The sequence below is a fragment of the Aspergillus flavus genome, chromosome 2 (genome assembly GCF_009017415.1).
Source record: "Aspergillus flavus chromosome 2, complete sequence".
Taxonomy (NCBI): Eukaryota; Fungi; Ascomycota; class Eurotiomycetes; order Eurotiales; family Aspergillaceae; genus Aspergillus; species Aspergillus flavus.
Window position 1 is genome coordinate 6,122,919 of NC_092409.1, and position 20,466 is coordinate 6,143,384.

General features: G+C 48.7%; 7 protein-coding genes across 7 annotated transcripts; 2 read left to right on the plus strand and 5 right to left on the minus strand.

Annotated features, from left to right (window-relative positions):
• Window positions 1–13: 13 nt before the first annotated feature.
• On the minus strand, window positions 14–1,366 carry F9C07_1733 (putative molybdenum cofactor biosynthesis protein; the record flags this gene model as incomplete). The annotated part of the gene is made up of 1 exon (XM_041285094.1): window positions 14–1,366. One exon carries the CDS (start codon window positions 1,364–1,366, stop codon window positions 14–16), a length of 1,353 nt encoding a protein of 450 aa, XP_041143802.1.
• Window positions 1,367–1,614: 248 nt separating this feature from the next.
• Window positions 1,615–4,793, plus strand: F9C07_1732 (putative periplasmic nitrate reductase; the record flags this gene model as incomplete). The annotated part of the gene is made up of 4 exons (XM_041290466.1): window positions 1,615–1,763; window positions 1,836–1,946; window positions 2,013–3,991; window positions 4,060–4,793. 4 exons carry the CDS (start codon window positions 1,615–1,617, stop codon window positions 4,791–4,793), a joined length of 2,973 nt encoding a protein of 990 aa, XP_041143803.1.
• A 218-nt stretch (window positions 4,794–5,011) lies between these two features.
• On the minus strand, window positions 5,012–7,687 carry F9C07_2253617 (MFS multidrug transporter; the record flags this gene model as incomplete). The annotated part of the gene is made up of 7 exons (XM_071510095.1): window positions 5,012–6,006; window positions 6,063–6,430; window positions 6,498–6,854; window positions 6,921–7,127; window positions 7,185–7,308; window positions 7,360–7,493; window positions 7,560–7,687. 7 exons carry the CDS (start codon window positions 7,685–7,687, stop codon window positions 5,651–5,653), a joined length of 1,674 nt encoding a protein of 557 aa, XP_071364127.1. The 3' UTR covers window positions 5,012–5,650.
• Window positions 7,688–9,519: 1,832 nt separating this feature from the next.
• F9C07_2278453 (putative ABC multidrug transporter) lies at window positions 9,520–14,449 on the plus strand. Its single transcript, XM_071510303.1, has 10 exons — window positions 9,520–10,145; window positions 10,211–10,265; window positions 10,327–10,928; window positions 11,001–11,427; window positions 11,493–11,648; window positions 11,708–12,284; window positions 12,343–13,102; window positions 13,157–13,272; window positions 13,321–13,514; window positions 13,574–14,449. Exons 1-10 carry the CDS (start codon window positions 9,820–9,822, stop codon window positions 14,234–14,236), a joined length of 3,876 nt encoding a protein of 1,291 aa, XP_071364128.1. The 5' UTR covers window positions 9,520–9,819; the 3' UTR covers window positions 14,237–14,449.
• Window positions 14,450–14,604: 155 nt separating this feature from the next.
• Window positions 14,605–16,628, minus strand: F9C07_2278454 (chaperonin 10-like protein). The gene is made up of 2 exons (XM_041285095.2): window positions 15,806–16,628; window positions 14,605–15,751 (listed from the first exon to the last, which is right to left on the minus strand). Exon 2 carries the CDS (start codon window positions 15,728–15,730, stop codon window positions 14,708–14,710), a length of 1,023 nt encoding a protein of 340 aa, XP_041143806.1. The 5' UTR covers window positions 15,731–15,751; window positions 15,806–16,628; the 3' UTR covers window positions 14,605–14,707.
• A 220-nt stretch (window positions 16,629–16,848) lies between these two features.
• On the minus strand, window positions 16,849–18,048 carry F9C07_1728 (adenine deaminase/adenosine deaminase; the record flags this gene model as incomplete). The annotated part of the gene is made up of 2 exons (XM_041285096.2): window positions 16,849–17,487; window positions 17,545–18,048. The coding sequence occupies 2 exons, from the start codon at window positions 18,046–18,048 to the stop codon at window positions 16,849–16,851; spliced, it is 1,143 nt and encodes a 380-aa protein (XP_041143807.2).
• A 538-nt stretch (window positions 18,049–18,586) lies between these two features.
• On the minus strand, window positions 18,587–19,516 carry F9C07_2055589 (UDP-galactose 4-epimerase; the record flags this gene model as incomplete). Its single annotated transcript, XM_041285098.2, has 1 exon — window positions 18,587–19,516. One exon carries the CDS (start codon window positions 19,514–19,516, stop codon window positions 18,587–18,589), a length of 930 nt encoding a protein of 309 aa, XP_041143809.2.
• Window positions 19,517–20,466: the final 950 nt, after the last annotated feature.

The window sequence follows — 20,466 nt, forward strand, 5'->3', positions numbered from 1 at the left end:
GATATGCCAGGTCTCAACGCGTCGGGTAAATGCCAACTAAGTCGCCTTCTCTGACCTCGGAAACACCATGTGCGATCCGGATCCAGCAGTTGGCCTCGAGGAATGGTTTGATCTTGCCAGGGCTATGATCCGATATGAGTTGGACCATGAGATCTTGGTCTGTGGAGCCGCAAAGTGTCCCTGGTCGAAACACGTCTTTCTCCATCGGCACAGTTGTGACTGGCTTACCGGACCCGAGTGGTATATCATGGTGACTACCAAGTTTGTCGTTCATAGTCATGATACGGGCTTTATATGGCTTCTCTTGCGGTTGCAGTCGGATGGTATTCAAGTAAGGCACTACTATAAAACGAAGACAAGCGGCGCTGGCGACTGGATTTCCCGGCAAGCCGAAAAAGGCCACCTCGCTATCCGGAGCAGTTTGGAGTCGAGGAAGCATGGAGAAAAGCACCGGATGCCCGGGCTTCATTTCTACCTTGTGAAAAACCGTTCGTGCCCGTAAGCGCTCAAGCACTGCGGGGATCAAATCGTAGCGACCGGCCGAGACAGCGCCAGAGCTGATGATCAAGTCATACCTGGATCCGTGAAGACCGCGCAAAAGGGCCTGTTCCAGGTCTTCAGGCTGATCGGGGATAACCCCCAAAAAGTCGACGATAGCGCCCCAGTCTTCCAGCGTTGCCGTCAGATACGGGCCATTGCTGTCGCTAATCCGATGAAGCTTAGTAGATTCTTCTTTTGCAAGTAATAGTTCAGATCCGGTCGAGAAGACCGCTATCCTCAGTTTGAGCAGCACAGAAAGCTCCGTGATACCGACCGATGCCATCGCCATTACCTGGTTCGGATGGATCAGCTCTCCCTCTTTGACAATCGCATTGTCTGTTTGGAAGTCTGTCGCGGCCAGCCGTCGATTTTGCTTCGGCTTGGCAGGCTTGGTCACTGTAACGAAGCGACGCCCCGATCGCTCTTCGACTATTACATCCTCATAGCGAACACAACAGTCGAAGTCTTCCTGCTCGACAGTCTTGGGAAATGGAGCTCCTGTCATGATCTCCACACAAGGCGGAATAGCCCCATCATGCTTGACCTCCGTGAAAGGTTCATCTCCGGCGGCCGTGATGCCCTTGACTTCGAACGTTCTGGGGTATTCCACGGTCGCATCCTCCGTCGCAGCGGAGCTCAATGCGTAGCCATCCATGGCAGACGTGTCGAACCTTGGTGTCGAGATTGGACTGTAAATGGTGTGTCGAGCAATGCGACCTCCTGCGGCATATATCGAGCACGTTTCGGCTCGAGACAAAAAGACATTTCGTTTGCGATATGCCTCGGCCTCGACCAGTCGTATTGCTTCTGTGTAGGACAGGCCCATAGTGTTTTCTATCTATTCAGGTTCGTCTCTATTACATTCAGTCTGCTGTTTGCGTAGAAATATGAATAAAGGATTGTGGTCGTTGTAACCCTAATTTCATAATATTGGCGTCATCTTTGGTTCCTTTTCCTTTGCGTCATATACTTGATTTCCGTAACTTTATTATTTTCCTGGATTTGTCGCGCGTCAACTAGCGACTATAACCCACATACCTCTTCCTATATGATGGAAAGGCATGAGTCGTCAACATGGCGGCGTCCACATACGAGACTCGCGACTCTATCCAGGATGTTTACGGTGACCGCACACCGTACAAGCATGAGTGGCCGACGCGATATGACATGCGCGTCTTAGACACGCCGGATAAATGGGTACAGAGTGCATGTGTGCTGTGCAGGTAATCAAGGCTTTATTATTCTTGAATGATGTACGTTTGGTATGTTCATGCTAACGCAACGTTTGTACATAGTAATGGTTGCGGGCTGGATATCGGCGTCAAAGATGGCCGTGTGGTGGGAGTACGCGGTCGCGCGACCGACCGGGTGAATAAAGGACGTCTGGGTCCGAAGGGTTTACACGGGTGAGCATATTGAAAGCTTCTATAAAGTCGACAGACAGACAAATGGCTTATTTTGGACATTCACAGCTGGGAATCCATCCACCATCCGGACAGGTTGAAGCATCCACTCATCCGGCGCAATGGCAAGCTCGAGCAGGCGTCGTGGGACGAAGCGATGTCCCTGATTGTCGACAAGGCGAAGGAAATACGGGCACGTTTGACAAATCATGGCATTGGGTTCTATACCTCCGGTCAATTGTTCTTGGAGGAATATTATGTTCTAGCGATGATTGGCAAGGCCGGGTTGAATACCCTCCATATGGATGGCAATACCCGTTTGTGTACGGCCACTGCGGCGGCTAGCATGCGTGAGTCTTTTGGTAGTGATGGTCAGCCGGGGTCTTATGGGGATATTGACTATACGGAATGTCTGTTTATGGTCGGTCATAACGTGGCGAATACGCAGACGGTCTTGTGGTCTCGAATACTGGATCGTCTCGAAGGGGCGTATCCTCCGAAGCTCATCGTGGTTGATCCTCGACGGTCGGAAACGGCGAAGAAAGCCACGATCCACCTGGCACCTAAAATCGGGACAAATGTGGCTCTCCTCAATGGATTGCAGCATCTGTTATTCAAGAATGGCTGGGTTAACGAGGCGTTTGTCTCGAAGCATGTGGTGGGATTGCAGCAACTAGAGGCTGTAGTGGAGGAATACACCCCGGAGTATGTGATGCAAGTCACCGGCGTCCCTACGACATTACTAGAAGAAGCAGCCAGGATTATAGGAACTAGTAGTAGCCTGCTATCAACTGCGCTGCAGGGAGTTTACCAATCGAACCAAGCTACGGCAGCTGCCTGTCAGATCAACAATATCAACCTGCTGCTTGGACATATCGGTAAGCCTGGCAGCGGGATTCTGCAAATGAACGGCCAACCCACTGCTCAAAATAACAGGGAGGCCGGATGTGACGGTGAATATCCAGGGTTTCGAAATTTCCAGAACCAGAAGCATATGCAAGAGATCGCGGACCACTGGAACATTGACTTGATTCGAATGCCGCACTGGAATCAGCCGACGCATATTCAGAATATGCTTAATTACATCGAGAACGGCTCGATTGAGATGTTTTGGGTGTCGGGCACGAACCCGCTGGTCAGCCTACCCAATCTGCACCGTGTCCGAGACCTGTTTACCAAGCCCGACCTCTTCCTCGTAGTGCAAGATATCTTTCCTACCGAGACAACAGCTGTGGCAGATGTGGTGTTGCCAGCGGCTCAGTGGGCAGAGAAAACTGGATGTTTCACCAACGCTGATCGAACCATGCATCTCTCGCAGAAGGCCGTCGAACCACCGGGGGAGGCTAAATCTGACCTGGACATCTTCTTGGATTTCGGACGGCGGATGGGCTTTAAGAGCAAAGATGGAGGGCCCCTGATCCCATATACCACGCCGGAAGAAGTCTTCGATGCATGGAAAAAGATGTCATACGGCCGTCCTTGTGACTGTAGTGAGCTCACGTACGAGAAACTTACTGGCGGATCTGGTATTCAATGGCCTTGTACTAAGGAGTACCCGAATGGAAAAGAGCGCTTGTTCACCGATGGCAAATTCTTCACTGACCCAGACTACTGCGAAGACTTTGGGCATGATCTCGAAACTGGAGCGCCTTATACTCGAGCACAGTATCAAGCCATGAACCCTGCTGGACGAGCTATCCTCAAAGCAGCTCATCACAAGGCGCCCCTTGAAGCTCCTGATGATCAGTTTCCTTTACTCCTCTCAACAGGGCGCAACGTTTTCCATTTCCATACACGGACCAAGACAGGAAGGGCCAGACGGCTGCAGCAAGCCGATCCACAGCCATTTGTTCGTATATCTGAAGCGGATGCGAGAGCTCTCTATCTCACGGAGGGGGAAATGGTTGTAGTGAGGTCCCGGCGTGGTAGTGTAGAGCTCCCTGTGAGAATTGGTGAGATTAACAAAGGACATGTTTTTATCCCGTTCCACTTCGGTTATTTCGATTCAAAAGACCCGCGAGCGCGAGCCGCCAATGAGCTTACAGTTGGTGAGTGAATCATTGTCTCAATAGAGTTATTGTCATGAAGATTAACTATGTCTCGCTGATTATATAAGACGAATGGGATCCTGTTTCTAAGCAGCCCATGTTCAAGTCCGGTGCGGTTCGAATCGAGAAGTGCATCCAGAAGGAGGGTGGAAAGGAAAGTCACCCCAAGGAAGAACAGACTGCAGCGATCAGAAGCGTCGAACAGAAGAAAGGACAAGGAAAGGCGCCGGCCGCAAATGCGTTTAATAGCCAGAGTGGCGTCGAGCGTATCCGACGACTAGAACTTTGGCTAGGCGCCACACACCAGGCTCTGGAAGTTCTCAACGATGTCTATATGGACCTGATTCCACGCCTAGTACACGATCTGGAGGTATACTCAGGGCTTGAGGTTATGCGTCGAATAACTCTGGACATTCTACGCAAGCTCAACCCGGTCATCTCGAGATACCATGAGAGTCGTCAGTACGGCCGGAAGGTTGCTACAAGCCTTAAGGATAGTCTTTTCCCGGTGGTCGAAGAAGGGAGTGACGCATACGAGGCATTAGTCGCCCTGCAGGCACTAGATGTCTTCCTTACATATATTGAAGGGCACCTAACCGCACTTTCACCTGCAAGTCAAGCGCTGTGGGACCTCGAGTTTGTTGATGCTGTCAAGTTCTCGCAACATGGCATTCAACGACAGAAGGCTTGGGTTACCCAGCATATCAAGGTCAAAAGCCCTCAGACTCTGCTTGTTCCAGTGGCAGCATTGGATGAACTACATTCCGATGAGTCGACTTTGTCGGGATATCTACGCTGCTGATGAGACTATTGTAGTCAATATGCCAATCTGGCCACCGAGTTTGTCAGACATGCTCCTCTCGTTATGATTACAACATCACCTGGAAATTGAGATTAGGAGCTGGAGAGGATTGAGCTTGCATATAATAATAGCAACATGTTTCATTTGTGGTCTTTCCCCGTTGTACATACAGTTAAATGGATGGATATGCTATACGGATGAACTCCCCTACTGATTTGCTAGATCGCTCATGGAGGTGATATCATCCGGCGAAACTTCCAATTTTGGTTGGGAACAGTAAAATGTAGATATTCATAAGAGGCATGCATGCAGACACCTAAACTACTTTAAGAATATATGAATGGCCGAATATCTACCGGCTACTGGTGTATAATAAAAAGACTTTTCCAGAGCAAGGGACAACAGATCTTATGTGATGGGATAGGTCATCATATTGATGCGTAGGGAAAGAGGATCCGAGCCTCATACTCACATCAGAGTACCACTGAGCAGAGACTCAATCAGCCACAGATGTGCTCATCCTCTGTTAGGAAGACTAAGATTGAATCTCTTATGCGTGTATGAAACATTGTATTTGCGTATGAAAGGAGACTGGTCATAATACTAACATACAAGGGATCTAATTTGTCAGGTATGATATGACATGACCGGCGTAAAAATAGGATTGGGAAAGAGGAAAACAAAAGATGTGAGATGAGGGAAAAGAAATGCAAGTGACATAGATTCAGAAAGATTATCCACTGACAAGCCCTGGATCACAATGTAAGGGTATCTATCCGTGATTGAAAATCGTATCCGCAATAATAACAAATTCCTCGATGTCACGGTGCAGCGCCCAAACACTTTTAGTACAATATCTAAACAGTCGTATCCGATCCGCTATCCGAATCAGTAGTTTCATCCTCCTTGACCACGTACTGTCCACCGCGTCGCAGCATTAGTAGAGATGCTGGGATCTGCACGGCTGCGAAGGCAATCATTGCCTGATATTGGTGAGTATAGCTCTTCGCAAATACATCCCCGATTGCAGCCTGGAGCTGAGTAGGCAGGGTCTCCACTGTGCTGCTGTTTTCCAATAGTTGCTGTAGCTGCTCCGGCGAAAGTGTATCTGCTAGTTCGCTCTTCAAGTTCCCATACTGGATGTTAGCCGCAATCGCCAGGCCGATTGCACCTCCGAGAAAACGGCATTGGTTAAGAGCGCCCGTTGCTGTTGCTGTTAAGGTGTAAGCATGTTTAAACCGAGCAAAACCAGTAGAATTGGTGCCATACCTAGATCCCGCGTCTCGACAACATAAGGTACTGCTAGAACACAGATCCCGATAGTGACTCCAATGCCGGCGCCTGCGATAACTTCATATCCATACCCAGCACTGGGGAATGAGTTCGTCTGCGGAATAATGGAGAAGAGAGCCATTCCCACGGTTTGTAACAGGGAGCCGAAGAGAATGAGATACACAAAGGGGATATGGCCTCGAAGACATGCAAGATTAGCACCAGCGGTGCCCACAGTTGCAAGGGCCGAGTATGGGATCAGCCGGATCCCAGCATCTACAGGCGACAACCTTTCTAGGACTTGAAAGCGCTGTGCCAAGTACACAACTATCACGTTCCAAGGACAGCCACTAGCGAACGTGATTCTGTGATGGCAAGATAAACACGGTTAGACTAGAAATCAAGGCAAATTTCACAGCGTCATCCACTCACATAAGCATCCCCATCCAAGCTCGGTTGAATAGTAATCGTTTTGGGAATATGGGGTGATAGCCAGGGCATCCATCAATCACCCATTCCCAAGCAAAGAAGGCCATCCATGATACACCTCCCGCAACGAGTAGTCCAATTGCAGTCCCAGAAGCCCACTCAAACGACAGATTAGTTTCGTTCAAAACAGTGATGGGTAGTAAACAGGCACTGAGTAGTAGAACAGCACCGACGAGATCTAGGTCTTTAAAGAGTGCAATGCTCGGTTTTAAATAGGCGATAGATTTCGATGGCACCGAGCCATGGTTCGCTGGCATGGCGATAAGTAGCATCAATATGGCTACTGCTCCAGGAGGGAGGCTATTACCCGATAAATTTGTCAGTTACAATATCGCAAAGCTTGAGGAGAATATAGAACGAACGCACTTCACGTAAAAAACCCATCTCCACTCCGAATTCTGCGCCAGTACGCCTCCAATGAGAGGCCCTGTCAAGGCTGCGCATGCAATGGCTATCGCAAACAGGCCGCCCAACAGGGGAATCTTTGACTTAGGCACAGTCTCATAGGCGCACAAGAGGGTGAGCGGATAAACCCCAGCACCGCCAATTCCCTGGAATGACCGACATATAATGCTGTGATGTGTTTAGTGTAAGGCGGCCCGATATTTCCAACGACTAGATAAAACCTACAGCGTGTTGACCGACGGGGATAGCCCGCACCCAAATGAAAATGCCAAGAAGGTCACCTCGGCAGCAAGCAAGGTTTTCTTTCTACCAATGATATCGCTGACCCTGGTCCAGATAGACATGAAACCTGCGGTACGGTTAGCAGAACCAGACAGAGAAAGTGACAGGAACTTCCGACCAGTGAATGTAATGAGGAACCCGGTGATGATCCAGCTTGTTTTGTTGAAACCAATCAGGTCACTAGTGATAGCGATGAGTGAAGTGCTGACAATAGTCACTTCCATATTGACCAAGTAAAGGCAGATCATGAGCCTAGGATCAAAGTTTGATTTAGCGAAAAAAGTGCTAGATGATTCAGGGATCGCGAGTATGACATACCCAAGTATAACAAAACAGAGTCTCCACCCATGTAGAAACACAATCTGAGACTCGGTAGGCTTGTCAGCCACCGTGTTGATCGTCTCTTGGCTCGCTCTCTCTATTTCCTCACGCTCTGGTTTAGACATGATGGCTAATTCTACTGATCCTTTTCTACGAAGACCGTCTGTAATACTCAGCTTTTATATGCAAGCTAGGGAGATTGTAGTACCCTCTGAACTCTATGCCAACCTAAATAGGAAGTAGCCTCAGCTATTATCGTACCCACAGAATTCCTCTAGATGGAGTATTATTATGTGGCCATTGACGTATCTTGGCTACTATGCAAGTAACAACGTCCCTACAGCGTGGCACGCTCTTGGCGTCAAAGTCTTACCCTGTATTATTCTTGCTCGTCGTGTCCTTTCTTTGCACATATTCCGCCACAATAACTTTCTTTCCCTCTTCGACGCAGAGCATAGATGCCAATCTTAGGATTTCTCTTCGTAAGTGGATAGTCCGAAGGGCGTGGGCCAAGGAGGCTGGCGTTGGGCGTGAAACAATGAGTACATGGTGTTATGAGTGGCAGGTAGTATGAGCCAGTACTGGCAATATACCTCATTCCCTACACAGCACCATGGCTTTTAGTTCTTCTGTGGCAAGGGGATAGATCGTCACATTGCTTATTAGTATACATAGTACATTGGCTCTGCGGTGAACCCTCTCTGTCGCCATTCGCGCCCAAGTGAGATTAATCGAGTATAAAGTGAACATTGTATTGTTCGAGTATGTCGGATAAACTGATCCGTGCTCAATAAACTGCTCTATCGGCGTAATTTAAGTATGCAGTGGCCAAAGTTTAGGGCACTACGTCAGATCCCTGATCCTGGGGTCACATGACTGGGCCACGCCCGCAGGTGTCCCAGCTCTTGTTCCCTTTTTCTTTCTCTCCCTGCTTGTACCGATTATGTTAAAGGCTTGACCCTGAAACCGCAGGGCATCCGGTTACACCAAGTTTAGGTTTGTATTCGGGGTAAATTTCGGGCGAGGGCCAGGATATTGCCGTGTTGGACACGGAATGCTTCATGGTTCGACCTCAACCAATTTACTGCCAAACACCTTAGGTTATTCTTGATTGGTAAGGCTGTATCTCTTGCGCTAACATGATATATACCCGATCGGGAAATAGGTCTGTTGACATAAGATCTTCCTGTGCAATGAGTAGACGGAGTAATTAAACAAGATATGCCTTTGATGGCTTGAGAGCTCCACATATAAAGAGGCCCCTGATAGGGCATAAAAGCCTCAAGGCTCTCCATGACGTCCCAAGCTCTGTTCAGGAGTGACAATATATCGTCCCTCTTAGCATGGTTGATCGATAATGACCTTGAGATGGAAGCAGTCTGGGTTCTTTGGTTCAGATGGAGCGCCGAGGCTTGGCTTGAGTCACCGCTCGACGATAGAGAGCTTGTGGGACACAACTCTGGAGGCAGCTCCCAATGTTATCATAGCTTCGACACGAATCTGGATCTCAAGCGGACGAATGGGAGTAATCCTGGGAAAATAATCAGCGAGGGCCGTTTCGACCGGGCACCCGATGAGGGTTTGGTGTCGGAGTCCGCGGACCGCGAGCAATCGATTCACTGCCACTCTTCGTGTTGAATGACCATACATTGCAGTGAAGAAATTTCTGCCTAGATTCCAATGCGTCGCTTCTAATATTTGTATGAGATGATGGGTAGAGACCAAAAATAACCCTGTCAGTTACAACCTTGTTATTTGCAATATTCCGTTAGGGAGCCAAATTTATTCAAGTCCCGATACTTGGGACATGTAAAGATGAGATTGGTAGCTTTCCTAACTTGAAAAGCAGTAGAACACTGCAGAATTCATTTCGATATCATATCTATCTTCATACCGAGCACATAAATGCCAGAGATCTACCAAGTCCTTCCTTTCATCTCTTTGTCTAAAACAGTAACCCCTTTCAACTCACAGAAGGCGGCGAGTGACTTAACCAATAAGAACATTTTGCCATTAATTACAATACTCAGTTAGTTCAAAAACTCATACACGGGTTCTTTCTTTACAGCTATCGAGGTTTTGTGGTAATCTAATAATGAAAAAAGCGGAGTTCTTAGACCTTAAACCTAAACCGATGGATACCCTGTGAGCCCATCATGACGCCCCCATATAAATAACCCTATGCCTCTGTTTCCAGACGTTTGTAGGTCAGACATCTCATGAAAATGTTCGCCAGTACACAAGACATATTGCCAACATGACAGCTCAAGGGGATTCTCCCACGCCAACAAGGGATGGGACATCCGTTGCATCCGTAGAGGAAAAGCCGCCAAAGGCAGACACAAACAAGTCCACCAGTACACCAGAACATGCGGGTGGCTTGAGGAGCTATATCAGGATCTTCTCGTATGCTGATACTGTGGGCTGGGTGCTCAATGTCCTCGCCTTGATCGGAGCTATCGGTGCAGGCAGCGCTTTGCCACTGATGGATGTACTGTTTGGGAAAATGATCACGAACTTCAATAACTTCGCAACCGGTTCAGACTCCCCAGATCAGTTTCGGTCAGAACTGAATAAGTTCACGTAAGTGGTATCCAGTCCAGTGACACGTGTTTAAGACAGTGCTTGATATCAATAACCTTCTATAGGCTTTACTTTGTCTATCTTTTTATCGGCAAGTTTGTGCTAGTATATGCATGGACTGTATGTCTCACACCTTCTTTTGAGCGTGACCCGTGTTAATAGGCTTACTTCTCATTCGTAGTTATCATTGTCTGTCTCCGCTGTGCGAACTACCAAGTCCCTACGAATTGCCTTCTTGACGCACCTGCTGCGACAAGACATTGGCTTCTTCGATAGAAACGAGAGTGGCTCTTCCGTTGTGCAACTGACGACTAATGCCAACCTGGTTAATCAAGGAATCTCCGAGAAGCTGGGCTTCGCGGTGCAGGGTACAGCTACCTTCGTGGCGGCATTCATCGTAGCCTTTGTGGTGCAGTGGAAACTAACTCTGATTACAATCTGTATCGCCCCTGCCATCCTGATTGTGACATCCGTCTGTGCCGGTATACTCGTTAAACAGGAAAACCGAATTCTCCACGTGAACTCCATCGCCGGGTCTCTGGCTGAAGAGGTCCTCGCCAGCATGAAGACCGTGCATGCCTTTTCCGCCTTTTCCAAGTTGACGAGCAAATACGATGACCACGCAAAGGAAGCAAAACGTCTGGGCCTCACCCAATCTCTTAACATGGCCATATTATACTCGGCGGAATTTTTCTGTGTCTATGCTGGATATGGCCTGGCCTTCTGGCAGGGAGTCCGCATGTATGCGAGGGGTGAGATTAATGAGCCCGGAAAAATCATCACGTAGGTGTTTCTAGTATCTTTAGCTTGTTCGATATCCTTTGCTGACTGCTCTCTTCTCGGATGTTTTGCTAGCGTGATCTTTGCTGTCATCCTAGCTGCAACGGCAATGACACAGATCGCACCGCAGATTATTCAAGTCACCAAGGCAGCGTCGGCCGCGCAAAGTATGTGGGAAGTGATTGATCGTGATTCGCCAATTGATGGGCTGTCTCTGGATGGTCAACGGCCTGACAAGTGTGAGGGCAATATTGAATTCTCGAATGTCTCCTTTTCGTATCCCACCCGGCCCCAGATCCCAGTTCTCCATGATTTCACACTGTCAATCCCCGCCAACAAGACAACGGCGTTGGTTGGGCCTAGTGGCTCAGGTAAAAGTACAGTCACTGGACTGCTGGAGCGATGGTACAATACCCAGGATGGCATCATCACGCTTGACGGGGTTGACATACGACAACTCAGCATCCAGTGGCTGAGGACTCACATTCGCATTGTTCAACAGGTACGAAGCAGCCTTCTACGCCCCACCTCTTTATCCATCTGTCTTATCATCTGACTCTTATTTAGGAACCAACACTCTTCAATGCCACGATCTTTGAAAATGTAGCATATGGCCTAGCAGGAACGGATTATGCCAACGCGCCAAAGCAGGTCCAGATTGAGCGGGTCATTACAGCTTGCAAGGCTGCTTACGCCCATGACTTCATTGAGACATTGCCCGAAGTATGGTCTCATCTCACTAGCCCTTGGATTTACTTATCAACTACTAACATCCTTTATAGAAGTACGACACCCAGGTCGGAGAGCGCGCCACAATGCTTTCCGGCGGCCAGAAGCAGCGTATTGCCGTTGCCCGAAGTATCGTTTCTGATCCCAAGGTGTTAATCCTCGACGAAGCTACAAGTGCATTGGACCCACAGGCCGAAAAGATTGTGCAACAAGCCTTGGACAACGTTTCCGCATCACGAACGACTATCACGATCGCACATAAGCTGTCGACGATCAGGAAGGCAGACCAAATTGTGGTCCTGTCGCAGGGGCAGATCGTTGAGAAGGGAACACATGAAGAACTCCAGGCTGCAGGAGGAACTTACCATCGCCTTATAAAGGCCCAGGATCTTGGTACCGTCGACAACGATGGGCCGCTGCCTGAGAAGGAAAGAAATGAAGGAAGCACTGGTATCACCCCGGCCATTTCCAGACAACAAGACCATAGCAAAGAAACCCAGCTTGTTGAAAGATTGAAGGCTCCGTCTGGACGTGGCCGTAGTCTGATTCGGTGTCTGGCTATACTGCTCCGGGAGCGCCGTGAACTGTGGTTTGAATTTATTGTCACATTGGTTACCTGCGTTGTGGGAGGTATGTGCACTCTTATCCTGTGATATGCTTGCCAATGTCAATCTAACGATGAATCTAGGAGCGACATATCCGATACTCGCATTCGTATTCGCGAAAGTTTTGGATGTCTTCCAAATACAACCCACAAGCAAGATGGTGGAAAAGGGTGATTTCTATGCCCTTATGTTTTTTGTACTTGCTCTTGTCATCTTGGTTGTCTATGGTGTTATGGGCTGGGTTACAAACGTAATTGCTCATGTAAGTGTCACCGAAATCCCACGTCTAATAGCTCTTCTCACGATCAAGCAGTGCGTTGTGTATACGTATCGTCTCGAGATGTTCCGCGACTACATCCGGCAAGACATGACGTTTTATGACCAGCCCCAACATACGACTGGCTCTCTTGTCTCTGATCTCTCTACAAAACCTAATAGCTTACAAGAGCTGCTTAGTTTCAACGTTGGAATCATCATCGTTGCCCTGGTGAACATCACCGCCAGCTCTATACTCTCTATAGCGGTTGGATGGAAACTGGGATTGGCTGTACTCGCAGGAGCTATGATTCCAATGGTATTCTGTGGCTACCTTAGGATTCGCCTGGAATTTCGACTGGACGATGCTACTTCGCATCGTTTTTCTGAAAGTGCAGCATTGGCTGGTGAGGCGATGTCTGCGATTCGCACCGTTGCATCGTTGGCAATCGAACGGGTGATCTTAGAGAAGTACACTACCAAGTTAGCAGGTATTGAGCGAAAGTCCATCAAGTCGTTAACTTGGACGATGTTCTGGCTAGCCCTTACACAGTCCCTCTCATTACTCTCTGAGGCATTGAGTTTCTGGTATGTATTTGCATTACTGTGATGCTTCCTCCCATATATCTAACCCCTGCATAGGTATGGAGGTCGCCTGTTATCGACAGGAGAGTACTCCAGCACGCGATTATACATCGTCGTCATCGGAGCTATACTCTCCGGTGAAGCCGCCGCGTCATTCTTCATGTTTAGCACCAGTAGGTCTTCTAAGAGAAACCTTCCCTGCCTCAACTGACAGTGAGCAGGCTTTACCAAATCTCAGGGAGCATGCAACTACATCCTCTGGCTCCGTTCTCTGCAACCTGATGTCCAAGATGGACCGTCCGACAATGGGTCCGGAGAATCAAACGATACGGCTGCCCGTGTGGAGTTACAGGACGTAGCATTCCGGTATCCTACTCGGCCTACCCGGCCGGTGTTAAACGATATCAATGTTGAGGTAAGGACCAACTTTCGCGTGAAAGGTCTGGAGCATATTTTGCTAATGGGGTTTATTAGATTAACCCTGGCCAATTCGTGGCCTTTGTCGGACCCTCCGGCCATGGAAAATCCAGCCTCATCTCGCTTTTAGAGCGATATTATAATCCAACATCTGGAAGCATCCAACTTGACGGTTCAGATATCCGCGACATGTCGCTCGCTTCGTACCGCAGCCATTTATCCCTTGTCCAACAAGAACCGGTCCTTTACCAAGGGACCATCCGTGAAAATATCGCATTAGGCCTTAAGGAAGAGGCGACCGAGGAACGGATCTACGAGGCCTGTCGCCAGGCGAATATCTTTGATTTCGTTTCCTCCCTGCCAGATGGACTAGCGACATCATGTGGCTCGCGAGGAAGTCTTTTCTCCGGTGGTCAGCGACAGCGTATTGCAATCGCAAGGGCGCTTATCCGCCGACCCCGTCTGCTGTTGTTGGATGAGGCTACGTCTGCGTTGGATACCGAGAGTGAGAGAATTGTGCAGGAGGCCTTGGATCAGGCTAAGGATGGCCGGACGACCGTTGCGATCGCACACCGATTGTCAACTATCAAGCATTCGGATCGCATCTTCGTGCTGGTCGGGGGTCGGGTTCGGGAGCAGGGGACTCATGAGGAGCTGCTCCAGCGCCGGGGGATTTACTATGAGATGTGTCTGGGGCAGGCCTTGGATAAAGCAGCCTAATCTTGACCGCGAGTGAAGGGAATATTGTATATATGATCGGTACGAAACATACCGAAAGCTAGAGTACTATACTCGTCATGTAATAGTAATGTAAAGTAATCTCCAATCTAGAATGTCCCCATTGAAAGCAAAAAAAATTTAAACCCTAGGATGTCTACAGCTTCGCTCCAAGAAAGAATGCTTCGTGATACATGACTTTCCATGGCTTGGATGCCTGATAAGGATGGACATGCTGTACATGGTAATATTTGATCTTGCTACGGTTTCTTTGTCACTCTATTTCGCAGTCATTGTCTGCCGAAGAGCGTTGTGAAGCCATGAGAACCTTTGTATGAGCTTGTCTCCACAAAGGCTTTCATCTCGTACCGGTAGACTCTAGATAGTCAATTAATTCAATGACAATTTTTATTTCTCTTTCGTGCAGTTTTGTACACCTGTGTTATCTTTTGCAACCATAGCACTGACATTAATTCAATTGTCCTTGATCCTCAAAACATATTTCAGCGCACTGGCCTTTCCTTCCTTGAGATTGGTCAATGCTATCTGAACACCCTGAAGACCACCAGGGACGAGCTCAAGCGGATGAGTCGTGAGCCAGCCTTCTCTAAGGCCAAGAGTGAAGAACCTCGACCAGACATAAGCAAATTCCTTCTCATCCCTGTGAGCCCTCCCAACATCAGTGAATTCAACCCGTATCTTCTCAGGACACTCCTCCGGCCCCACAGGACTGACAACAGACATGGCGCCGCAGTCAGGGTCCAGTACCTGGCTAACCACACTGAAACTGGCCTTCTCACTGACAGCATCCAAAGCATAACGCAACTGCTTTGAGGCTTTCCGAATAGCAGCGACCACGGCCGATTCACCTTCACGATAATCAATGACCACGTCACCCTTGCTCTTGTCTAAGTGGCTGCGAACGAAATCTTTTCCTCGTCCGGCCACGCAAATGATAGGATGAATATCGGCTTTCTGTAGCAGCTTGATAGCGAATGTTCCCACAGCACTTGCAGCACCGTAAATCAGTACACCGCCCTCTGGCTTCTGGGACCACGTCTTTTCCTTGAACCACGGTTCCGGCAACCCCAGGCGCGAGAAAAGTGCTAACGACGCGGTCATAGCAGCCAGGGGAACTGTGGCAGCTTGTTCGAAGGAAATGTTATCTGGAATGTGGAACGTGGCGTAGTCTTCCCCGATGGCATATTCGGCATAGCTGCCATGTGGAGCTGTATAGTCGTGATACGCCGCGACTCGATCTCCGACTTGGAATCCCGAGACTCCCTCGCCGACCTCATGAACATATCCGGCGATATCGTCTCCCGTATTTGCGCCATTGAAGTTTTCCATCCAAGCTGGGAATTTCCAATCTTTAGGGTTCGTGCCAGTTGCGACAACTTTTATAAGTATTTGACCGGCTCCGGGCTTGGGGATGGGCACGTTGTGAACACGGACTTCCACCGTGTCATTTCGGACAAATACTTGCGCTTCCTCCATTTTGATAATTGAATGATATAGCTGAGCCGTGTGTTAGCTGGGTAGGACGTATGGATAGATGGGTCTCGTAAATACCTTTTCTTATATGGCGGAAGTACCGGAGTGATCAGATTATGATTATATGAATTGTTCCTAAGCTAATCGATTAGGTTTGTCAGCGACGGAACCCAGAGTCAATTGTTATGGTAGGATACATCGACTTTTCGGAATTCCTCCATTGCAGAAGCGGTAGTATAATCCGCCAAGCGTGGATTCGCCGTTCGATCTCGACCTACATTACCTAACATTTCACCATTCTCCACACCCTCTGAGCATGATAATTGGAGAGAGGTTGCCGACTCGGCGAACCACAACGTCTCCCTTGGCGGGGAAGATCCACTACCGGGCACCTCGGTTATTTTGCATGATGAGGTTGGAGGGTCAAGTCAGCGCGGGTTTATATGGTAGGCTGTTGGTGACTATGTGGTCATAGGAATTCCATTATGCGTACCTCTGAAGGGAGGGCGAGTAAGGATGAGATAGCATCTAAAGGCAGACGTTGTTTCTAACGCCGATATATGAACAGTTATAAATCATCAAGGAGTATTGTTGTTTGTCCATGTCAAGAATATTCTAATCCTTTTATAGCTGATGTTCGTTGTAGTCATAGTGATACTGTCCAATCGCCACATTTTAACGCCACTATAGCGAAGCTTACTAGATGTAGGAGTTGCTGGAAGGTATAAGACAATTGTCGTTTGTAGAAGATAAGCAAGATACCATTGAATTACGGAAGAATTATGGCATGTCCATCCGTTGTGTTATACGGAACTGTTGAGGAGTAGGCAATTCTATCCAACGAATCATAATTACCATTCGGATGGGAAAATAAAGAGACGCTTACTTCTAGATGATTGGTGTTCTATCGAACAAGCCAAATGCGTTAGTTAAACCGAGAAGCTTGGATTTTATTAGTGACTGAAACACGACTATTCAGATAGAGCATGCATGTAGAATCCCTGAGCTATCCAGCACTTATCGATGAGTAATGTAGGGACATTGTACCATAGACTGTCGTATCGCCCAGTATTTCTGACGATATAAGAACTTGGTCAACCAGCGAATAAGCTGCCGTGGTTTTATAGAGCTTGTTTCTGATATTCCTGTAATTCCGCCAGGATTTCCCTTTTCACATCCGCAGAAGCCCAGCATATATCAATCGCATACCTCTGTAGCGCTACGAAATCATCATCGGTAAAATGGCATAATTCACGCAGCATGTGGAGACTATTGTTCAGCCAGACGTCTTCCATATAAGCTGGGTCGTCACTTCCGATCGCAATCTTTATACCCGCGTCGTGGATAATACGGATACGTTCTAGAATCTGGGTCTCGCCGGAGTAGCATAAGTAGCCCCATGGGCAGATTGTCATTCCCAGGTCCTTCTCCTTCACCTTAGCGAGAAGAGAAGGGTCATCCGCAGCATGCAGACCGTGGTCAATCCGGTCCGCTCCTGTACCACCCAGCTGGTCGATTACCTGCGCAATATGGCGTAAGGAATCCTTCGCACCGACGTCGCAGTGGCAAGTAATCTTGAAACCATCTTCTCTCGCTCGTTGAAATACATCTTCGAACAGAAGAGGCGGGCGATCTGTTTCCAGAGAATCTAGACCAATTCCCACGATCATGTCACGATAGGGAAGAGCATCAATGTAATGCGACATCGCAGATTCCGGGGACATGTCTCGTAGAAAGCACATGATCCACTGGGACTGAACCTGTCTCTATACATTAGCCTACCCTATGTGTTCAGAGATGCTAGTCTCGGTACATGCATTGAGCTTTTCCGCTGCCTCCAGCTGAGCCCGCTGAAGGCCTTTCATCACGGTGTCCAAAGAAACGCCCCTGCGAGTGTGGCCCTGAGGGTCAAAGAAAGGCTCGCAATACCGGATATTCATCCTGGCTGCGCGTTGGAAATAGTTCATCGCAAGGAGATAGAAGTCTTCCTCATCGCGAAGAACGTCGAAGCCACCATAGTAAAGCTCGAAGAATCGGAGCATTCCCCCCTCAACACCCCCCTGTTCTAAATCATCGAGGAGGTCATACAAGCCTTTCAATTCTGATAAGTCACGGCAATATTTTCCTGTTCTGGGATTCGGTATCGGTATTCGGTGTCGAACTGCAAGCGGCCATCGAAGTTCTGGTGTCATGGTCCCTTCAATGTGGACGTGCATTTCAACTTTGGGCATCTGTTTGATGAACTCATCGTCTTGGTTTCGGATCAAGTCCCGATATTCGCGGATGGTCGCGTTTGCCAGGACTGCGTTTGATGAGCTCATATTGGTATCTTCGAATCGAACGACGTCTTCCTCGGTATGAAGGAGGTGATCGCTGTGTCCTGAAAGTGAGGGATTGCACCAACTTATCTATGTATGACCAGGCATGATATGCGTAAGCTTGCCCCGCAAACTGTATGGATTTATGCAACAGATACGTGATAGTGATATGCACCCCGCTCGAGGAATTCTCGGATTTTATATGATTGGTCCTTCGGGGGATAGCCAGCCCGGCAGCCTTTGGATCATAGCGGAGTGTTGGAGATTCATGTTAAAATAGAAATATGCCAGTAAGCATCAACATGATGGTACATATGAGACGAGCAGAAGGATGATGTATCTCATGGGTCATTATCCCTCAAGAGGGATCAGGGCAAGGCGTATTGAATGGTAATAAAGTATAGACACTCAACTCATAACGTGCACATGTTTCATACGGCAGTGGATTATCATAGTACAGAAGATCTTGATTCAGGTTTCCTGTTTAATTATGTATGATCTTAGAATATGGTTTTGGCTGACAGTTCGCGGCGTGACATAATTACTCTTTCTCCTCATGAACCCATCCCAGGATTCTCTTTGCCTTCTCTGTTGTGAAGAACGACTGATTACTCGACAAGTCACCGCGAATCTCCGCATCTGGATAATACTTCTTCGCCAGCTCCTGGGACGGCGTGTCCTGGGTCGTCGTGGGCGCCACAATATTGAAGACCTCACATCCGTTCAACTTTTCGCTCTTTTCTACCGCCAACAAACATGCTCTCGCTGTCGCCTGAGCACTAACCCATCCCCACAAACTCTTCACTGCGGAGCTATCCCAGTTCTCCGCGTGTCCTTTCTGGGCCTCTGACCGCGATGCGACCGCATGGATGCGCATACACGCGATGTTCATTCCGGGGAACCATCGCGCGAAGGCCTTCCCCTGCATCTCTGCCTCGTCCTTCGCCAGGGCATAAGAATCAGTCGGCCTTTCCGGCGCTTCTTCATCGATAGGGAAGTAGTCGAACTTCAGAGGTCGGGTGGCGTATTCGAGGCCGATAGCATTCACCGACGAAGCATAGCAAAACTTCTTGATACCGAGCTCGGCGGCAGCTCGAAAGCCGTTGAATGCCGAGTTCACATTGTTATTGTGTACCAGATCATCGCCTTTGTCCAAGGGGTTCGGAATAGCAGCTAGATGGATCACGGCATCGCAGCCGCGGAAGGCCTCGAGCGTCGCCTTGTAGTCATTCGCCGTGTCCGCGGTTTTCATCTCTGAATTCGGTGTCCCGTCGTATTCGGTGTCGGTGCGGTCGACTTGTACCGTTGCGTGACCAGCTTCCGATGCGGCCTTCACTACAGCCCGTCCGACAGTGCCGCGAGCACCGGTGATTGCGATCTTCATGCTGAGGGGTGTTTGTGTGGATACGTTTCTGTAGTATAGTCGGGGACCTTGCCGCGAAATGATGTTAGCGAGAGAACGAAATGACATGCTCACATATATCTATGAGTTGTCTGATACTGACCTTATACTCGGCCAGTGACTTCGCCTGTTTCGTTATCCAGTTCCATGACGTGAATATGATGATGCCCAGCGCAGTCGATATGCCATGACGCTAGCATGACGATCAGCACGCCTCTTGGGTGGATTCCCAGCTCATAATGTTCCTGTATACACTCTACATACAGGAGAAATGACTTGAAAAGCAAAAATGCCGATCAAGATGTGATAAAAGAGCTGTAGACGCTCTTTCAGAGAGGCTGGATAGATGACATCAGGGCTGGTGGCCGATAAGGGTCGCAGCCCTTATCTAAGCCGCTCTCGGATCAACACCTGCTCCGATGCTTCCTCTCCCAGTAATGAATTTTTACTTGGTACTACAGGGTATAGTAAGGATATTCCAGAGATAAAAGTAGAACCTTTGAGCTCAGTTGCTAACAAGGTTGCTCCCTTCGTGCCAACTCACACCAAGCCAACGACAGGCGGCCACGCGGGACGTCAATTTCAGCCGTCAGACTACGTACTACGTAGGGCCCAGTTATTGGCGTAGTGCAGGCTGGAGAGTAATTATAAGCCCGGACAATGATAAAAGCCGACTTTACGGAAGGATCAAGGTCGTGTAGGGAGGAAAGTTTCCACCAGAGGTGAATACGAAGTGGCCGTGTGATTGAGGCTTGCTTTCCCAACACACCATAGACACTGCTCATGGCATCAACTTATCCCCGGGACGTGGTTGGCTGGAAAGCACCAAAAATACCCGGACGTCCTGCTCGTACCTTATCGCGAGATCACTCAGCATTCGGTAAGAAACCAGTGGCCACTTCACCAATGGGACAGCCTCGTGATGCTTCTATCGACTCCGGGCCCTGCCAAGACAGCACTAGTGGCGCTCCCTACAGCAAAAGAGCCCTAAACAACAATACTTGTCCGCTGAAAGACTC